The sequence below is a fragment of the Phaseolus vulgaris genome, chromosome 1 (genome assembly GCF_051622355.1).
Source record: "Phaseolus vulgaris cultivar YP4 chromosome 1, ASM5162235v1, whole genome shotgun sequence".
Classification (NCBI taxonomy): Eukaryota; Viridiplantae; Streptophyta; class Magnoliopsida; order Fabales; family Fabaceae; genus Phaseolus; species Phaseolus vulgaris.
The window spans coordinates 50,151,800-50,169,832 of NC_143498.1; the positions used below are offsets into that span (position 1 = coordinate 50,151,800).

The 18,033-nt window shown below is 34.8% G+C and overlaps 3 protein-coding genes across 5 annotated transcripts; 2 read left to right on the forward strand and 1 right to left on the reverse strand.

Moving 5' to 3' along the window:
* Window positions 1–64: 64 nt before the first annotated feature.
* Window positions 65–4,659, forward strand: TPK1 (thiamine pyrophosphokinase1). Of its 3 annotated transcripts, none has more exons than XM_068617612.2 (8): window positions 65–239; window positions 316–372; window positions 456–660; window positions 734–830; window positions 2,008–2,080; window positions 3,163–3,264; window positions 3,521–3,770; window positions 4,149–4,659. In XM_068617612.2, exons 3-8 carry the CDS (start codon window positions 522–524, stop codon window positions 4,265–4,267), a joined length of 780 nt encoding a protein of 259 aa, XP_068473713.1. In that variant the 5' UTR covers window positions 65–239; window positions 316–372; window positions 456–521; the 3' UTR covers window positions 4,268–4,659. The 3 variants fall into 3 exon arrangements, with proteins under 3 accessions (XP_068473713.1, XP_068473714.1, XP_090161477.1); XM_090305351.1 differs by having other exon boundaries at window positions 150–228; XM_068617613.2 differs by having other exon boundaries at window positions 136–372; window positions 734–834; window positions 2,012–2,080.
* Window positions 4,660–8,527: 3,868 nt separating this feature from the next.
* On the forward strand, window positions 8,528–11,451 carry LOC137814734 (putative U6 snRNA-associated Sm-like protein LSm4). Its single transcript, XM_068617615.1, has 7 exons — window positions 8,528–8,687; window positions 8,897–8,938; window positions 9,046–9,144; window positions 9,225–9,302; window positions 9,797–9,836; window positions 10,206–10,373; window positions 11,030–11,451. Exons 1-7 carry the CDS (start codon window positions 8,685–8,687, stop codon window positions 11,044–11,046), a joined length of 447 nt encoding a protein of 148 aa, XP_068473716.1. The 5' UTR covers window positions 8,528–8,684; the 3' UTR covers window positions 11,047–11,451.
* A 1,293-nt stretch (window positions 11,452–12,744) lies between these two features.
* On the reverse strand, window positions 12,745–16,818 carry LOC137814728 (Transducin/WD40 repeat-like superfamily protein). Its single transcript, XM_068617611.1, has 8 exons — window positions 16,541–16,818; window positions 16,206–16,413; window positions 16,009–16,104; window positions 15,849–15,923; window positions 14,816–14,926; window positions 14,260–14,351; window positions 13,816–13,900; window positions 12,745–13,381 (listed from the first exon to the last, which is right to left on the reverse strand). Exons 1-8 carry the CDS (start codon window positions 16,669–16,671, stop codon window positions 13,019–13,021), a joined length of 1,161 nt encoding a protein of 386 aa, XP_068473712.1. The 5' UTR covers window positions 16,672–16,818; the 3' UTR covers window positions 12,745–13,018.
* Window positions 16,819–18,033: the final 1,215 nt, after the last annotated feature.

Sequence of the window (18,033 nt, forward strand, 5' to 3'; positions counted from 1 at the left end):
TTCAAGCAATCTAACAGCATTGTTCATATCCGATAATTACATTGTTAATATATTTTATATTTCTAATTAGGCAAGATATGAAAGTGGTGTTTTGAAAGTATGTATTTAAAAGGTAAAGAATAAACCAAAATATGAACGGATAAATTTGTATACCAAGATTTGACTGAAAGAGACGTGGAAGTGTGGAGGGAGGAAAATTGGCGTGTGGCACGAAACTGGATCTTGCGCGTATGGTTTAGGTGCTCACCAAAATTGAATTGAATCCAATCGAATAGTTGGGATGTAACTGTAATTTTTAATGCACTTCTATGGCAGTTTTGTTGCAGTAGGGTTTTTATTTGATGAGATCCAAGCACATTCAATGGAGATAAGGCAAGCAGAAGCATGTGCATTTATATAATATTATCACTGTCCTTATTAAAACAAAAAACAGAATACTAAATTGTGGTATATAGCGTCAGGAAAAGTTCTGGAGCATAACAAACATCTCGCCTCCCAAAAGAAGCATATTCTGAAAGGAGATGGAATGGATGTGTCATTGTTCCAGTTTTCTTCTTTCGCCGGAGAACCCCAATTCGGCGTGCTCTCTTTCTCTTAACTACGCTCTCGTAATTCTCAATCAGAGTCTTCCCAGATTTGCTCCTCTGCTTTGGGACCACGGTATTCTCCTTGCACCCTTTCTTTCCTCTGTTCTTTCTCTTTACTGTGTTGATTCATGTATTGATTGATGCAGCTCATGTGCGAGTGTGCGCCGATGGAGGTGCCAATAGGGTGTATGATGAAATGCCTCTTTTCTTCCCGCATCAACAACCTTCCCATGTTCGCTCCAGGTTCCTACTTTTCCATTTAAATTTTAAATTTTGTTCTAAGGTTTTGTTTCTCTCTTTAGCTTAGTTCCGTTTGCGTGTCTTTGTTTGTGCTTGTCTTGTTTCTCGCAATTAGGGTGCTGAATGAAAAGTTCTGACTTTCCCATCATCGCTTTTGAGTTCTCTCATTCAGTGGTCCAGGATAAGTTCACAAAAAGTTGGTTCTTGAAATAATAAAATAATGGTTTTTTTTCTTCTTTTACGTGATGGGAATTTCTTAACGTTTGTGATTTCTGAGTTCGAACGTCTTTCTTGAAAGTTTCAAGCTGCTGTGATTTTCTTAACTTCTATTTTACGTATTTGTGGCGGGGTTGGGCTTCTTAAAATTCTGAGTGGCTTTGAGTGAGACCAAGTGAATCAGAAAAGGAAATAGCTTAATAGGATTTTTGTGAGTTCGTGTAGGTTAACATCAATTAGATTCTGGTAATTCTTTTTGCCATTGTTGTACTAAAGTAATCAGTCCATGTTCCCATCCCATCATTAGGATTGATCATGATGAATCTGCTCCGTAGAAACAATGTTATGTCACTCCTACCTCTGGCCCTGGGTGACAGATAGTGCTTACCAGGGCCTTGTTTGTTTCTGCTTGTCGTGGAATTCCCACGTACCGCATTTGATGTTATCTTATTAGAGATTAAAGATATTCTACCATGATATATTTCCTTATTTCTATTTTCACTTATACGTATCTGGGTGGAATTCCCACGTACCGCATTTCATGTTATCTTATTAGAGATTAAAGATATTGTACCATGATATATTTCCTTATTTCTATTTTCACTTATACGTATCTGGGTGGAATTATTATGGGGTATTTATGGAAAGTCATTCTTCTTCTGAGTGGTAGTCAACGATATCTTCCAATAACTGATCTAACTTTTCTTATAACACGCTTCTTTGTACATTTTTGCATCTGGGATTGATGTCAATGGTATAAGCTCTCCAAACGATCTTTATTTCCGTATCTCGTCTACGCAGTATAATTGTTGGAGGATTTGGTTAGACTGCAAACGTGGTCACATTTATTGTTTTCAGTACTATTGTTAGTGTTTTGCTATTTTTAATTGCTGGTAGCATGTTTTGGCATATTCAGTATATGGTTGCAGACTTCCTTTTGTCTAACTTGCTAGGTTTCTATCAGGTACAAGCCTGATGCAATTAAAGGAGATATGGATTCAATACGGACAGAAGTACTTGACTTCTATGCAAAACTGGTATTTCCCTTTGTATCTATGTAATATGGTTATGGTTTTTTGTGTGGTAGTAAGCCATCAATTTGGTCCTGGAATTAATAAGTGGTCCCTAAAGTTTTGTGACATTTATCCTGTTGTTCACTCTGGCAATGAAACTGCTTCGAAGTCCCTTGATGATAACGTGAATAGATAACCGTTATAATAATTCTTAGTCCCAAATTTACCATCTCAAATTCCAATCACCATGTAAAGACAGAACGCAGACAATGTCTGGTATAGTGAGAGTAAAATTCCCATAAAAGTATAGTTTAAAAACCATCATAATGACAACAGGCTATTTTGCTGAAGAATCTACCTTGCATGTTCACTTTACTTTCTTCAATATTTGAAGGGTCTCTCCCCTTTGTCTGTCGTACACAGTTATTTTGTTGTCGATAGTCCGAATTTTGACCTTTGACAACTAAAAATTGCATTCTTATCAAAGACTGGAATCAATTGCCTTTCAAGATTTATACTGAAATGTATCTCTTGTGTTAAATTATTGATCATAAGAATATAGAGCATGGATGTACTTGTTATATGCAAAATAAACTCCTAAGTCAAAGAATGTCTTTTTCTCTTATCAGACAAATGCAACGAGTTTAGGGCACTAATATTATGTGTTGCTTCTAATTCTAAGGATAAAATTGATGTTTTTTTTGGAGAAGAGGGATCAAATAAATACACGCCTGAAACAAAGGGACAAGTTCTACACATGTTTTAAACTGTCAAACATAGGAGCACTTAAAGGACTTCAAAATAGTTTCGTTAACAGCAGGACTAACTGGACGGATGTTACAAAACTTTAGAGACTCAATAACTTTTAATATTTTAAGAACTAAATAGGAAAGAAAATGGTACATCGAGGACTAAATTTATGGTTTACCATTTTTTTTCTTGTGACTAAGTTTGCTCATGTGCAAGCAATGCAGAAAATGAATTCAAAAGGCAACTTTATTGTTCACGCTGAAGTACCATTTTTTATTCCTATGTCACTGCTATATGTACATCTTGAATCTTGTATAAATCATGTCAAAGGTCTTATGCTAGTTTTCTTCTTGCAGGGAACTAAGATAATTGATGAGTCGCATGATCAGGACACCACAGATTTACACAAATGTGTCACATACATGCGTGACCTCACCCCAAAGGTCGATGGATCAGAGGTGAGTTGAATACTTGGTTATATACTATTTATTTTCTGATTTTCATTTGGAGAGAGGGCACAGCCGCACAGAGGATTGAACTCATGGACTAAGATAATTTTGGAATAATTGAAATGAAAAAGTCTTGTGCCTTATCTGCTCTAATCCCATTTTGATAGTACAGAATTGTTATCATGCTATGTGTATTTAGTTGTACCTCTTGAATTAACTCAGCTTGGCAATGACTCTTCCACCTTTCTTCCTAATGCAATGGCAGCAATGCATTCTTGTTGCTGGAGCACTTGGTGGGAGATTTGACCACGAGATTGGAAATATTAATGTTCTCTGTCGATTTTCCAACACACGAATTATCCTTCTATCTGATGATTGCCTTATTCATCTTCTTCCAAAGAATCGGTATCATAAAATCTATATTCAATCTTCCGTTGAGGGTCCGCATTGTGGACTCATTCCAATTGGGATGCCGTCTGGAAGCTCTACAACCACAGGACTCAAATGGGACCTCAGTGAGTAATTCTTTTAGTTTTTTTAATTATAATGTTAGGTGATTAGTGTAAATGTGTTAGTCTGTAAATGAAACTGTACTTCCCGAGTCTCTGCTTGAGTAGGATGGTAACGGTTGCCTCTATGATATCAGGAAAGAATTGCCTCTTCCGTGGTTGATATTAAGCAGTATATGTGATGGATTTACTTTTCATGTGCTGCCCACTAATAAATTAGTTAAACACGTTTATTAGCAATCTACCAGAACGTCAATACACAACAGAGTAAATATGATGCTGTAGTGTGATGGAGGCATCAACTTCCATTTCCTTTTTCAATCACCCAATTCTGATCTTGTTTATAAATGTTGTCTGATGAACTTTTTATTTGGCTTGTTTCAGAGGACACGGCAATGAGATTTGGAGGTTTAATAAGCACATCGAATGTTGTAAAAGGGGAAATAGTTACAGTACAGTCTGATTCAGACCTTCTTTGGACTATTTCTATTAAGAAGCTCTAGGTTTTACATGTTGCTTAGTGCAGTGATTTTTCAGATCTTTCATACCTATTAATATGGGTCCTATTCTACTTAAAGGGCCAGAGCTTCAGCTGACCTTTCTTTATATTTCATTCTTTAAATTTACTGTGTGAATTACGGGAAGGCAAAAGGGAAATAGGGAATTATTCTTTAAGGTACGAACTTCTATTCCTAGTGACTATGCTTTTCAGTTTTCAAACAGGTTCTCTACACTCCTTGGTTCAGTTGTATGGTAACATTGTATCTTGATATCCATAAATGAAATAGCAGAATAAGATGGCAAAAATGGAAAGAGAAAACTGTTATATAGCAGACTGTTAATTGCCACTCTATATTCTGCTTAATAGATGATATTATTGTATGATTTGTGATCATTATGTGTCAAGGGAGTTATTAGGGTTTTTATTTTATTTTAAGAGTTAACAAAATTTGATTATGTATTAAGTGGAGATAAACTGAGATCCTGGGTATACAATGGTTTATAAAAACATAGATGAGAAATGAGTTTGAATTTAGTGTATCTGATTAAGGGTGGACAAAAAATCCAAATTACAAAATCCAATCCATAATTATCCAAATCTATATTAGTTTTAATTCATTTAAATGGATTTATCTCAAATCCAAATCCATATTTTTGGATTTTAAATCTAATCCATTTAATTGGATATGGATTAGATATAGATATGATACATTTTTGGATTATCCAAATTGCATTTTGGGTTGGATTGACTTGGCCTGATCCAGGTTGAGCCAAGTCAATTTGGGCCCAAGTTCATAAAAGTCGGTCCAAGTCCATGTCGAACTGAGTCGTCTGGGCCAAGTCAAATCAAGTTGGTATGGGCCAAAGTCGAGTCAAGTCATTTCAGGCCAAAGTCAAGCCGAGTCAACCCTGGGCCAAGTCGAACTGAGTGGCCGATATTGAATCGCCCGAGTTGGCCCATGCCAATGTCTAGCCGAGCCGGTCCAGGCCCATGTTGAGCTGAGTCTTTCAGATTCAATATTGAGTCGAGCGGGCCTGAGTCTATATCCAGACGACTTGGCCAAGGTTGATGTCCAGTCGAGTAGGTCCGGGTTGATGTCCAGCCAAGTAGGTCCGAGTCGAAGTCCAGCCGAGCGGGTGAAGGTTGATATTGAGTCGAGTGACTGATGTCGAGCCGAGCAGACCCGGGCCCATGTCGAGCTGAGCAGGCCCAAGCCCATGTCGAGTTGAGCAGGCCTGAGCCCATGACGAGCCGAGCAGTCTTGGACTCATGTTGAGTTGAGCGGGCCTGGGTTGATGTGGAGCCAAGCGGGCCCAGGCCGGTGTCGAGCCGAGCAAGCCCAGGCCGATGTAAAGTCGAGTGGGCGGGGGCTGATGTTGAGTCGTCTAGCCAGGGCCGATGTCGAGCCGTTCGTGCTCGCCCAGGCCGATGTAGAGTCGTTCGGGCCTGACCCAATGTAGAATCGTCCAGGTTCGACAGTCGTTTAGGCTCGGGCCGATGTCGAGTTCTCAAGGTCTGGGCCGATGTAGAGTCATCTAGGCCCCGACGATGTCGAGTCGTCCTGACCCGAACCGATGTCGAGCCTAGTGGGTCCGCGGAGCCCGGGCCGATGTCGAGCTGAGCAGGCTTGGGTTGATGTTGAGTCGTCTCGGCCAGGGCCGATGTTGAGTTGTCTGGGCCAGGGCCGATGTTGAGTCGTCTGGGCCAGGGCCGATGTGGAGTCGAGCGTGCCTAGGCGGATGTAGAGCCGAGCGTGCCCGGGCCAATGTGGAGTTGAGCGAGTCCGAGCTGATGTGGAGTTGAGCGAGTCCGAGCTTATGTGGAGTTGTCCGGGCCCAGGCTGATGCGAAGCCGAACGGGCCCAGGCCAATGTAGAGTCGTCCAGGTTCAACAGTCGTTCGAGCCTGGGCCAATGTCGAGTTCTCAAGCCCTGGGTCGATGTAGAGTCATCTAGGCCCGGGCGATGTCGAGCCTAGTTGATCCGCGGAGCCGAGCGAGCCCAAGCCGATGTGGAGCTGAGCGAGCTTGGGCTGATGTTGAGTCGTTCGAGCCAGGGCCGATGTCTAGTCGTTCGGGCCCGGGCCGATGTGGAGCCGAGCGGGCCCAGGTTGATGTAAAGCCGAGCGTGCCCCGGCCAATGTGGAGTTGAGCGAGTCCGAGTTGATGTAGAGTTGTCCGGTCCCAAGCTGATGTGGAGCCGAGCGGGCCCGGGCCGTTGTAGAGTCGTTCAGGTTCAACAGTCGTTCAGGCCCGAGCCAATGTCGAGTCGTCGAGGCCTGGGCCGATGTAGAGTCATCTAGGCCCGAGTGATGTCGAGTCGTCTTGACCCGAACCAATGTCAAGCCTAGTTGGTCCGCGGAGCCGAGCGAGCCCGGGCCAATGTCGAGCTGAGCAGGCTTGGATCGATGTCGAGTTGTCCGGGCCCGGGCCGATGTGGAGTCGAGCGAGCCCAGGCTGATATAGAGTCGAGCGTGCTCGGGCCAATGTGAAGTTGAGCGGGCCCGGGCCAATGTGAAGTTGAGCGGGCCCGGGCCAATGTGGAGTCGTCTAGGTTCAACAGTCGTTCGGGCTCGAGCCAATGTCGAGTCGTCTGGGCCCGGCCAATGTCCAAGCTGAGTCGGCTTAGGCCCAGTTCGAGCCAAGTTAGTCTGTATCCATATCAAAATGGATTTAATATAATTGAAAAAGTAATTTTAATCTAAATTTAATCTATTTTAAATGAATTTAAAAAAATCTATATAAATTACATCTAGTTAAAATGGATATGGATTTTTAATCCAAATAAAATTCATCTATAAATTTGAATTTGTATTGGATCTATATTGGATTGGAATCCAATGATTACCCTATCTGATGATTACATGTGATTAGTATTATGATAACAATATTTTTATTAATAATCATGCTATTTGTTACAAAACATGAAACACAAGTAAATGTAGCAATTTTTAAAATAAATATTAACTTTATTTATTTTTTAAGAAAGACTAAATGTTTTAATATATGAAAGAAAATATTTAGGAAACACACTAAAAGTTAATTATATACAACACTAGATGTTAATTAATGTTTTAAAAGTATTTTAAATTTCTTAAGGTATGTTTGTACTAAAAGAAGAATGAAAAAGAAAAAAAAAAGATTAGAAAGCTTGGGTTGTTTGAATTTAAAGAAAAAAAGTGAAAAAATTATAACTGATTTGATATATACAATAAAATAATTTATTTTTATAAAATAAATTTTAAAATAACTTAATATAATAACTCTAAAAAAAATATAAATTAGAGTTAAAATAAATTTTAAATACAAAAATTATTATAAAATTTAACTAATAAAAAGTAATATTTTATTTTTTATTAAAATAATTTTTATTTTAATTATTTTTAAAAAAAATGAAATTATAATAAAATATTAATATATAATCTATCATGGTTTATTTGGTTAAAGATCTTCATGTTTAACTAAATTTGTTAAAAATATATGAAAGATTAAAACTGAAATTAAACATAAATAATTAGCAACTTTTTAAAAATAACGCTCAAATAAATTAATAATTGTTTTTCTGGTAAGAACGTTTTTGATAAAATTATTTTATAAAAAAAATCAAAATATAATGAAGTGTAATATTTGTTTTATCATTTTTTCCCCTTCAATATACTTTACTTATATTCATCAATTTAAATAAAAAGAAACGTCATTTGCTTAAATCCGTCACAAGATAAGAAAATATATTTTCAAATTCATATTAAAAGGGTTATGATTTCTTTTCTTAATAAACAATTTATACTCCCAAAAAAATAGCTCTTAATATTCTCAAAGTAACGAATAAATATAAAGGTTTTTTTAATTATTGTCTAAATTAGGGGTCACAAAATTAATATTTTAAATTTTATAATAATTATATATATAGTAATTTTTAAATGTTTGATTATATAAAAAGTATTTAAAGTGGTAATGTATTAAAATTAAACTCTTAATAGTGTTTTCTAAAAATAAAAATTTATTTATTTTAGTACATATACAAAATTTGAAAACTAATCTTTAGAAAAAAGGTATATATCATATGTTTAAGATTGATATACTTTTTCATCTTATTTTACTTTAAAGATAAATTTGAATAATAAAAAATTAAGTAGACATTTAGTAAATTCGTATTAACTATATAATACTTTTTAATGGAAATAATTTATTTATTAACTTAGTTATAAAACTTATAATATATAAACCTTACAAAAATTTAAAAAAAAAATTGCTAGTATTTTTTGTACTCAAAGACACTCTCATAAACCTTTGGACAAAAAAGATTGAACACTTTTTGTATAGAGAGAGAAAGTTCTTTCCCTTCTCTCTTCCTCTCTCTTTCTCTCTCTTCGGCCCTCGCACAGTTTCAATAATCATCCACCACACTTCACATCAACGACATGGTAAGCACCTCAATTTCTCCAAAACCTAGTTCTTTTCAAACTCTAACGTTAAATTTTTTTATCGGAAACTAACCGGAGTAGGATTCAACTTCCCCCCAGCTCGTCGTAGAAGCTGAAGCTCTAGGGTTACCGTTACTGTTATTTAACCTTACATTATAGTGTATATGATTTGACCTTTTTACCCCCCATTTTGTGTATACTCCGTGCAGCTTCCTCTCTCCCTTCTCAAAACTGCTCAAGGCCACCCCATGGTAACTCACTTTTTTATTATGTTCTGTTTGATTTCTATTATTTTTATTTTTGTTATTATTATTATTATTATGATGATGATATGATGATGTTTATGACTGCGTAACAGTTGGTGGAACTGAAAAATGGAGAGACTTATAACGGCCATTTGGTTAATTGCGATACATGGATGAACATCCATCTCCGAGAAGTCATTTGTACATCTAAAGTAATGTTTTTTTGATCCCTTGTAATTTGACTACGGTGGACATGTTTGTTCATAGATTTTGATTGAAATTGGCAATGCAGGATGGAGATAGATTTTGGAGAATGCCTGAATGCTACATACGAGGCAATACAATCAAGTACCTTCGAGTTCCTGATGAGGTGTGTAGCAGAGATTTTATTTATTATAAAAACGATACTTTTGGAAAATGGGTTGAGAAGAAGGTGAAGCTTTGACAATTGTAGAGTTGGTGGTCAATAGAAAAAAGCGTCATCCTTGCGTGTTTAAGGGAACTGAATTCACTGCAGGCAAATTGGCATGCATTCAGTCAGTCATTGTGGTTATAACTGTTTGGTGACGATAGGATGGTTCGGATTTTAAATGTGTTTTAACTCTGATTCATTGAAATAAAATATGAATTGATGAAGGTTCCAAATTGCTGAACAGTTGAGTGTGAAACTTTGACTGTAGACAATTCCAATCTGCTTTTAAAGCTGCACTCATCCTGATTCCTCTTTAACCTTCTTGCAGTAGTGGGAGAATTGTGCATTGGGCTATACCATTTCACTGAATAGAATTAAGGGTTTTTGTTGAGTGATATTTGAGGTGCACATACGTTTATTCTACTAATCTTTCTTTTTTGTCATTATTTTAGGTTATTGACAAAGTTCAAGAAGAAACCAAGACCCGAGCAGGTAACCATTGTTTTGGCATGTAGTTGGTTGGTTAACTTAAGTAGAAGTAAAATTTGGATTTGAGTTTGAAAGTTCTGAGTTGTATTGGAGTGGACATGATGAGGAACCTATAAAATAGGTTCAGTAAACAGGTAGTGTCGGGCCATGAGAATAATTTAGGTTCCTCTATAGTTAGAAGGTCCTCTGAAACAGATCTCCTTGCTGTTTTGAACTGTGGCCTATGAACCCAACAAACTTCCCCTGATGAGTTTGATTGTTGTTCAGTATCATGTAAATGAACTATTTTAGCTGTGTATTGAACTGCGGTTCATATTGCCTTCCAGTTATTGAAAAATCTATTCATTCTCTGATTAATATCTCCTTTTTCAGATCGTAAACCACCTGGTGTGGGGCGTGGGAGGGGAAGAGGCAGAGAGGAAGGTGCTGGTGGACGTCAACCAAAAGGAATTGGGCGTGGCCTTGATGATGGTGGTGCCAAGGGAGCGGGAGGAGGTCGAGGCAAGGGTGGCCCTAGTGGAAAGCCTGGTGGAAACAGAGGTAAATCATAATCCGCTCTTTGCATGTATTACCCTTTCTTCAATCATTTGTAGCATTCTATCCTATACATCACCGTGGCAGGATTTAAAGAGTTTCATACTGTTTTGCTTCGTTTGCACTTAGATCAGATGAACTCCTGATCAGCATGAAAATGCTGAAGTGTAAAAGTGTTATTATTGGGTTAAGTAAGTTTTTGGTCACTCCAAAATTAATCTGTGTTGAAATTGGCACCGTTATATTGTTTTAGTGGTTTGATGCCACTTTATTAAATTATCAATGCTGATTTCTAATCATCTTAATCAAATATTGGCATGTATACTAACATGTGAAATTGTCAAAATTAGCATGTCAATACCCTAAATTCAAAACTATCTGTCAAGACTAAACCAACATATTTATTAAAAGTTGGGTGTCAAAAAAAAATGGAGATACCAAAATTTTAATATAGACAAATTTTTGGAAGTACCAAAAACTTAATTTAACTCTTATGAACACATTACCAGTTCTATAATTTGTTGGTTTTGATGTAAAATTAATGGTTGGGATTTTTGGAAATGTCTTGCATACATATCGTATATGTTTTTTTATAAAAAAAAAGAGGTTAAATTCTGCGAATGAATATTGTCCAATGTATGTATTTCTTTTGGTACATACAGGGCGAGGTAGAGGCTGATTCTGACTAGTGGCGTCAACTACTTCAGATGGACCAGTTGGCTACTTTCAGAGGGCATTTGTGCTCGTCTTTAATGGGTATCGGTTGCAACTTCATTGCCCGTGTTTCCTTGTGCATCCTTGGATTTTAGCTTCCAATGTTTTTTCTTGTGTTTATAATCACAAAATGTCAGAGTGCTATTAGGTTGGTATAGAGTTTGGTATATTTAGACATGTTACTATTAAGAATTGTACATGAAACTTTTGGGGGTATTACTTGAACTCATGTTCCAGTAAATGGTGAAGGCAGTTAGTGACCAAATAATTATTCCTTATGTCCAATATTTGCTACCCAATCATTATTGTTACTATTTGGAGCATTATGTCGAATATTCCTATTTTTTTAATCTATTTGGGTTAACTGCAATTAGATTTGGATGAGGTTCTCATAACTGCTGCCCAATTGATTGCAATGTCTTTGTTCAGTTTAAAAGTTTGTAAGCAATAGTTTGTATGTTATAAATTAAAATTTGATATAAAAAAATGAGATTTTTAATGCCCAATGTATGTGTGTTGAAATTTTATTTGAATATTGTTTTTTAAAAGTATATTATTGAAATGAAATTTATTTGGCTAATATTGAAAGTGTTTTTACTTGAAATTGCTATTGAATAAATACTTGAAATGAGTTTTATTGAGATTGTAAGATTTAAGTTTGGCAGGGATATGAGATATATAGTACATTGATGAGTTCCGTTCTTGAGAAGAATATTTTATTTCACTATAAGTTATTTTTCAAATTTTATGTAAATGGTATGCTTGGGAATTTTGTTGAGGAATATTTAGTAGAAAAATTGGAATTTGATAAAGTTAATTGATGAATGTTTGGATTTCATTATACACTTAAAACTTGGTATGATAGTTTCAATTTGGATAATTCTTAATTATTCTTTAAATGGTACATCGAGCACTGAATTTCATATGGTTAATTTTGGATATGTTAATATAAACTTTAAAACAATGTTTTAAGTAGTTGGTGTTGGCTAATTTGATCATTTTAAACTCTTACACATGTTTTTGCATATATTTGTTCGGCAAATAGAATTTTCATTCAACAAATCCTATTCACACAGTCAACATTATTCTCATTCGCTCATCGAATTGCAATTTCCCTAGCGAAATTGTACAAATTTACTTAGCCATTTTAAATTCGCTTAGCGAATTAAAACCTGAGAGCATTTGCAGAAATTTTTTGTTAAATTTGCTCAACTAATTCAGGAATGATATACATATATGAAATTTAAAGTCATAGAACTAACATGATATCTGAACTTTGATTACATTAAATTAAATTTCTTGGAGGAGGATTTATTAGATATAATAAAAAAGTTAATATATATCCTTTAGTAAATATTATTTTATTCTATGAGTGTATCATGAATGAATTATGAAGTAAAATTACAATGATTGGATTATTATGATGAAATTAAATGGAACTGTTTTATGATATCACTATTTTAAATTTTAAATAACTCTGTTTATGCAATGACCTGCTATAATTCTATTACGTGTATAAGCAAATATTGGTGCACATTCTGATACAAATATAAAAAAGATTACGTGTTTTTGAATAATGTATTGTGATTTCGTTTAAGAATTATTTTGAATTCCTGAAAGTTTGTATAAATGCAAATTTAACCATATCGTTAAAGCAATCTACTAAACAAGAACTAAAAAAATCACATTATACAAATACAAGATTACAAAATGGATAGTGTGATTTGTGCATTTTGAAAAAACAAAAAAGGGCTACGTAAAATGCCAACGTACAAATATTACATGCAGTTGAGGACATATCTGACAACAAATACATATTTTTTTTATCAAAATCCAACGCATTTCAAACCCATGTTGCAGTGAAAATAAAACTAACTATTGGCAAATAACACAAAATTGCTCCTTCGGTATCGAACTATTAGAGTTAACGGATTCTGCTAGTAGGGTTGATGACGATTTTTCTTGCGAGTTTTTTCTGGCCTCGTAATCAATGTGCTTGAAATCCAAGATCGATTTGATTCAGAGGAATGATCAGAGAGCCAACAACATAGTCGACCATCTTCCCCACCAGTCCATCCAAAAATGCCTTGGGTAGGACTATTAGAATGAATTTTTGACATGGGTAAAACACTCCTAACAACACTTGTGTGCCCACCTTCAAGAATTGCTTCTGCAGCTCCAATTGTTGCCACCCCTTTGTAATTTACAGGAAAGTAGCCCATAGTACCAGCATTAGTGCCACCAATCACCCATAGTTTTTCAGATTCTCTGTAGTAGTGACAATCAATGAAATAGTCTACCTGCCAAGTAAAGTATAATTTGTGGGCTAAGGATTATGTGAGACATAAAACAAAAGTTTTGCTTTGGAAGACAATTTATTCAGCCAATGTCATGCATTTTTATCCACAGCATGAAATTTCAAGACATGTAATGTAATACACACACATAATCTTTTGCTTCTCCAGGAATTTTCCTAAAAGCAGGGATGTGATTTCAATTAAAAAGACTTCACATATCTCAGAAGCAAAGGCGAGGAAAAGTGTGGAGGATGATGACCTTTAAGAGTTATAACACTTTCAAATCTTTTCTTCCTTACTGTTTATGAGACGTAATGTATATTATCATCTGCATACACTATGGTTACACTTACACATCACTTCACATTGTTTATTTTAATATAAAAGACTTTATTTTTCATGCACCATATTCTTATAAAAGTGTGGGAGGAACTCACATGATCCAAATTCCAACTTTCGGAAGCTAAAGTACGTGCATCTGAGAAGTTTCCTTCATTTCTACCATCTTTCCAGTTCCAGATACTAGAAAACAGAAGAAAGAAATATCGGAATCAAACTTTTTTAAATGGGGAAAGTGTTCGTACTTGGTATACATATGGCAAATTCATATAACACATTATGAGCATACGAATATAATAATTATTAGCATAAACAGTATAGTAAAAGTACTATATGAACGCACACTACTCTATGATTGTGACAATAAAGTAATTAGGATGGTTGTTTTTTCTGTGTATGCACTTACCTTTCTCTCTTCAGCAAAAATAACAAAATTGAATGTGCAGAATACAACCACATTAGGAAGAAATAGAGCATGGGTAAGCTATGAATAACTGATAAGATTTTTTAAGAAAAACACAAGTAATGGAGATTCACTGTACCCCAGGGTTTCAATATGTGTTAAACACCAAAGCTTCTGGTAACTCTCTCCAAAAATCCCCACCTTTGCAATTGAAGTCCCCATATTAATCACCTACATTGATGTAAGATAAATTATAATTTTGTATAAGAAACTTATTGTAGCTCAAACATAAAAAGACTCAGAAAATTTTCTTCTTGCATAATATATATATATATATATATATATATGGATAGATGGATAAGACAAAGACAAACAGATATGTATTTATCTGGGATTCTGGATACACAGATAAGGAAAAACTCAGTTAAAGCGAGGGAGAATAAGAAATTTGCAGAAAGGAGAAAAATAAGTTGCAATAGAAGAAAATAAAAAATGTAGAAGGTCTGATCGATCTATACAAGTTAGAAAAGCTATTCTCTTGAAATAGAATACCCAATAGAATAAAATCAAGGAAACCTAACATACAATACAATCCAAGAGTACTTAGCTTAGCTGTCTTTAATATCTTAATTAAGAATCAAGATGCCTTACAAGATTTAACAACTGGCGGAAACTGAATTGAAACCTAGACTTACTGAATCTAGATGATCATCATCATTGATATCTCCAGTAGTATCAAATGTGCAGATCAACCCATCTACTGAAGCAGAAATAAGCTTTCCTTGTTCGTTGGGGACAAAATGAACCTGGCATAAATGGCAGATTTTGGTCAAAGCAAACATAAATCCAGGTATCACATTGAATTGAATAATTAAAAAATCAATTTCATCTTATTTACTAAAAGAATAAAAGTTAGCATAGCACTTGCTAGAGCTTTATTTTTTATAATGAAAAGGATTGATATTGTCTTCATCTTGTGTGGAAAACGTAACAAATATTTTCATTGCTTCATTCTACAACAGGTTACCATAAACCCTAAACTAGATGCATTAATTATGGTGAAGTAGGGTCTAGGAGGATGGGGATAAGTGGTAAGAAACAAGTTGAAACTAACAAAAGCCATCAAGATATAAAATATCTGGCGCCTACATCTTACCAATATCACTCCCATCTCACATGACTTCTATTCATGGAAAGCCTTCTGAAGACCAAATTAAGAAGCAAGATCCAATTAAAGAATTCTTCTTCAATAATCTTACATTTGTAGTAAATTTGCATTGAATCAATCAAGTAATGCCTAAAGCCACGCTTAACTAATAAAAATGGCTACTGCATGAAAATAAAAATTCCAACTAGCCTGACTAACAATGTCTAACCCAGAAAATGAGGAATCAAGTACATTGTAACATAAATCTACAAAGGACCATTCACCATTAATGTCTTCAAATCTAGCAAGATTTCAAGTTTTTTCTTAGAGAAATATTTGAAGTCCATTGGTTGCTACTCTTAATTACTCTACAAATTTTATAAGATATTGGAATTAGAATAATTTAACTAATTACTGCTTTTCTATTTCTCCCAACAAAATTTTCAGGGAGGGCATGTCACCAAGCAAAACATCCTTTTTCACACAGGATTATAATTTTCAGCTAATTCCATTAGATCAAGTTTCCGATTAAAATATAAATTGTTGCCACAAGTAATTCAAGCAATTTGAACAGCTCAAACCTGAGTGACATCTTCCACATGGGAGTCTTCCAGGCATGCAATTTGCTTCATATTTCTCCAATCCCAGAACAGTATCTGAGCAAACTCATACTTTAGGACACAGCTAAAATAACACTAGATTAAATCATGTATCACAGAAAATCCACAATGAAAAGCATACCTGCGATTTACACCCGGCAGCAACTAAATTCCCACTAGTTCCTCCAAGAGAGAAGCTGAAAACCTCCTGCGAAGAACCAGCATTGATGCAAGAAACCTACAATTTGCCACCCAATCCAACACACTCAAGCATCAGATTACTTATACACATGAAAAAGACTTAGAATAAAAAAAAAAAAAGGAACAAAACAAATCTACCTGCTGAAATGTGCGTGTGTCCCAAGCTCTGACAGTGCCATCAGAAGAACACGAACACAAAACTTGGTGATGTGAAGTACCCGAAAATAAAATCTGATTGATGGTTGCGGTGTGACCCTTGCACTCTCCGAAATATTGACCCGCCATAGGTGAATATAGTTTCACTGCGTTCGTTGACAGTGAAACCGCCATTGCACTCCAATCATCCCTGTAATTAATAAAACAATTGGAACCCAAGTGACGTTTAAGAATTAAGAAGGGAACTTTACTATTTTCCATCGATTTTGAGCATGAATTCACAGAGCTTAAATGGGGAATAAAAAGAAGGTACGTACTTTGGGACAATTTGGAAAACATAGTCGTCGCCGAAGTTAGTTTGAATAGAGTTTTTAAGGCCGAAGCGTTTTACGTTAGTGGGGTTGGGTGAAGGTTGCTCCTCAACATCCATGGCCGCACTGCTCTCCATTGAAGTTGGGTGTCTATAGACTGCAGGTCAGAGTTGCAGAGGAACATCAACAATATTGCGTTCTTCATAAAACCTGGGTTTAGGGCTTTGATCACCACCCATGAGATGAGGTCCACTTGATTTTATTTTTTTTAAGCTACATATTTTACTCAAAATTTGTTAAAAATAATCATTTATAGATTTTATATTATATAGGATGTTTTTGTGTCACCTATTGATAAAACAATATCTTATACTATTACTCATCCAACCAAGATACTCATAACATAGTTTAAACATTTTATAAATATAACCAAATCGATTGTTAACCACATTACAACTCAAATATTTTACGATTGAATTATAACATATTTAAATGATTTTATCAAGATTATTTAGTCTTGTTAACATAATATTTCAAATATTTTACTATATAAATTATAACATATTTGAATGATTTTATCAAGATTTTATATTGTTATATAATAATACCTCTTCACACCCAAGTATAGAAGATGATTATTCAACTCATATAAATGTTAAAGTATCATCAGTAAATTAACCTCCATTCAATGGTCATTCATATTACATTAGAAGAGTAATTTTGTCACCATAATCTCCAACTCCATACAACGTTAGAGGTCCACTTTTCCATGATTCTGTCCCAAAACGTTCTACTTCCATTAAAAATATCTTTATTTTCTTTTATAATTATTAGAAATCAGATAGTAAAATCATTTTTAAATTATTAATCGAAAAAAATAAGGTTAAATATTTGAAATAATTTTAAACAAAACAAATAATACCAAAATGAATTATACATGTATAACTCTAAGAAATAATTTTAAAATTTGTACTTCCATATTTATAACAATTTTTTCACATGTATGACTCTCAGAAATATTGTTTTAATTATCTACTAAATATTTTTTTTTCAAGAAATATAATCTTAGAAAATTATAACCTTTTTAAAGAAACGCTTATTAAATTAAAAATATTAAGAATAATTTTCAAAATGCTTTTACTCCAACTAAATTTATCTATTTATAACAGAGTAGATAACAAAATCTAAAAAGAAATTCATGACAAATAAACAAAAGTTAAACTTTGAAGTTAAATTCGAAAACAAAATTGAACATCTCAATCTTTTGACCCCTTAACAGTACATACCCTGAAAAATCTACTCAATCACGAAAAAACAACAAATCACCACCAATACGATTAAGCTTTTCAAGGTTGACTACGTACTGAGCTCCATTACTGCAATTCTAGAGCATATTTCATTTATAAAACCATATCGTCTTTTACCAACGATTTAGAGAGGTCTTCAAAAAAAGCATAGTTTTATTAAAGAATGCTATTTTGAAGCACAAGCCGACTTTA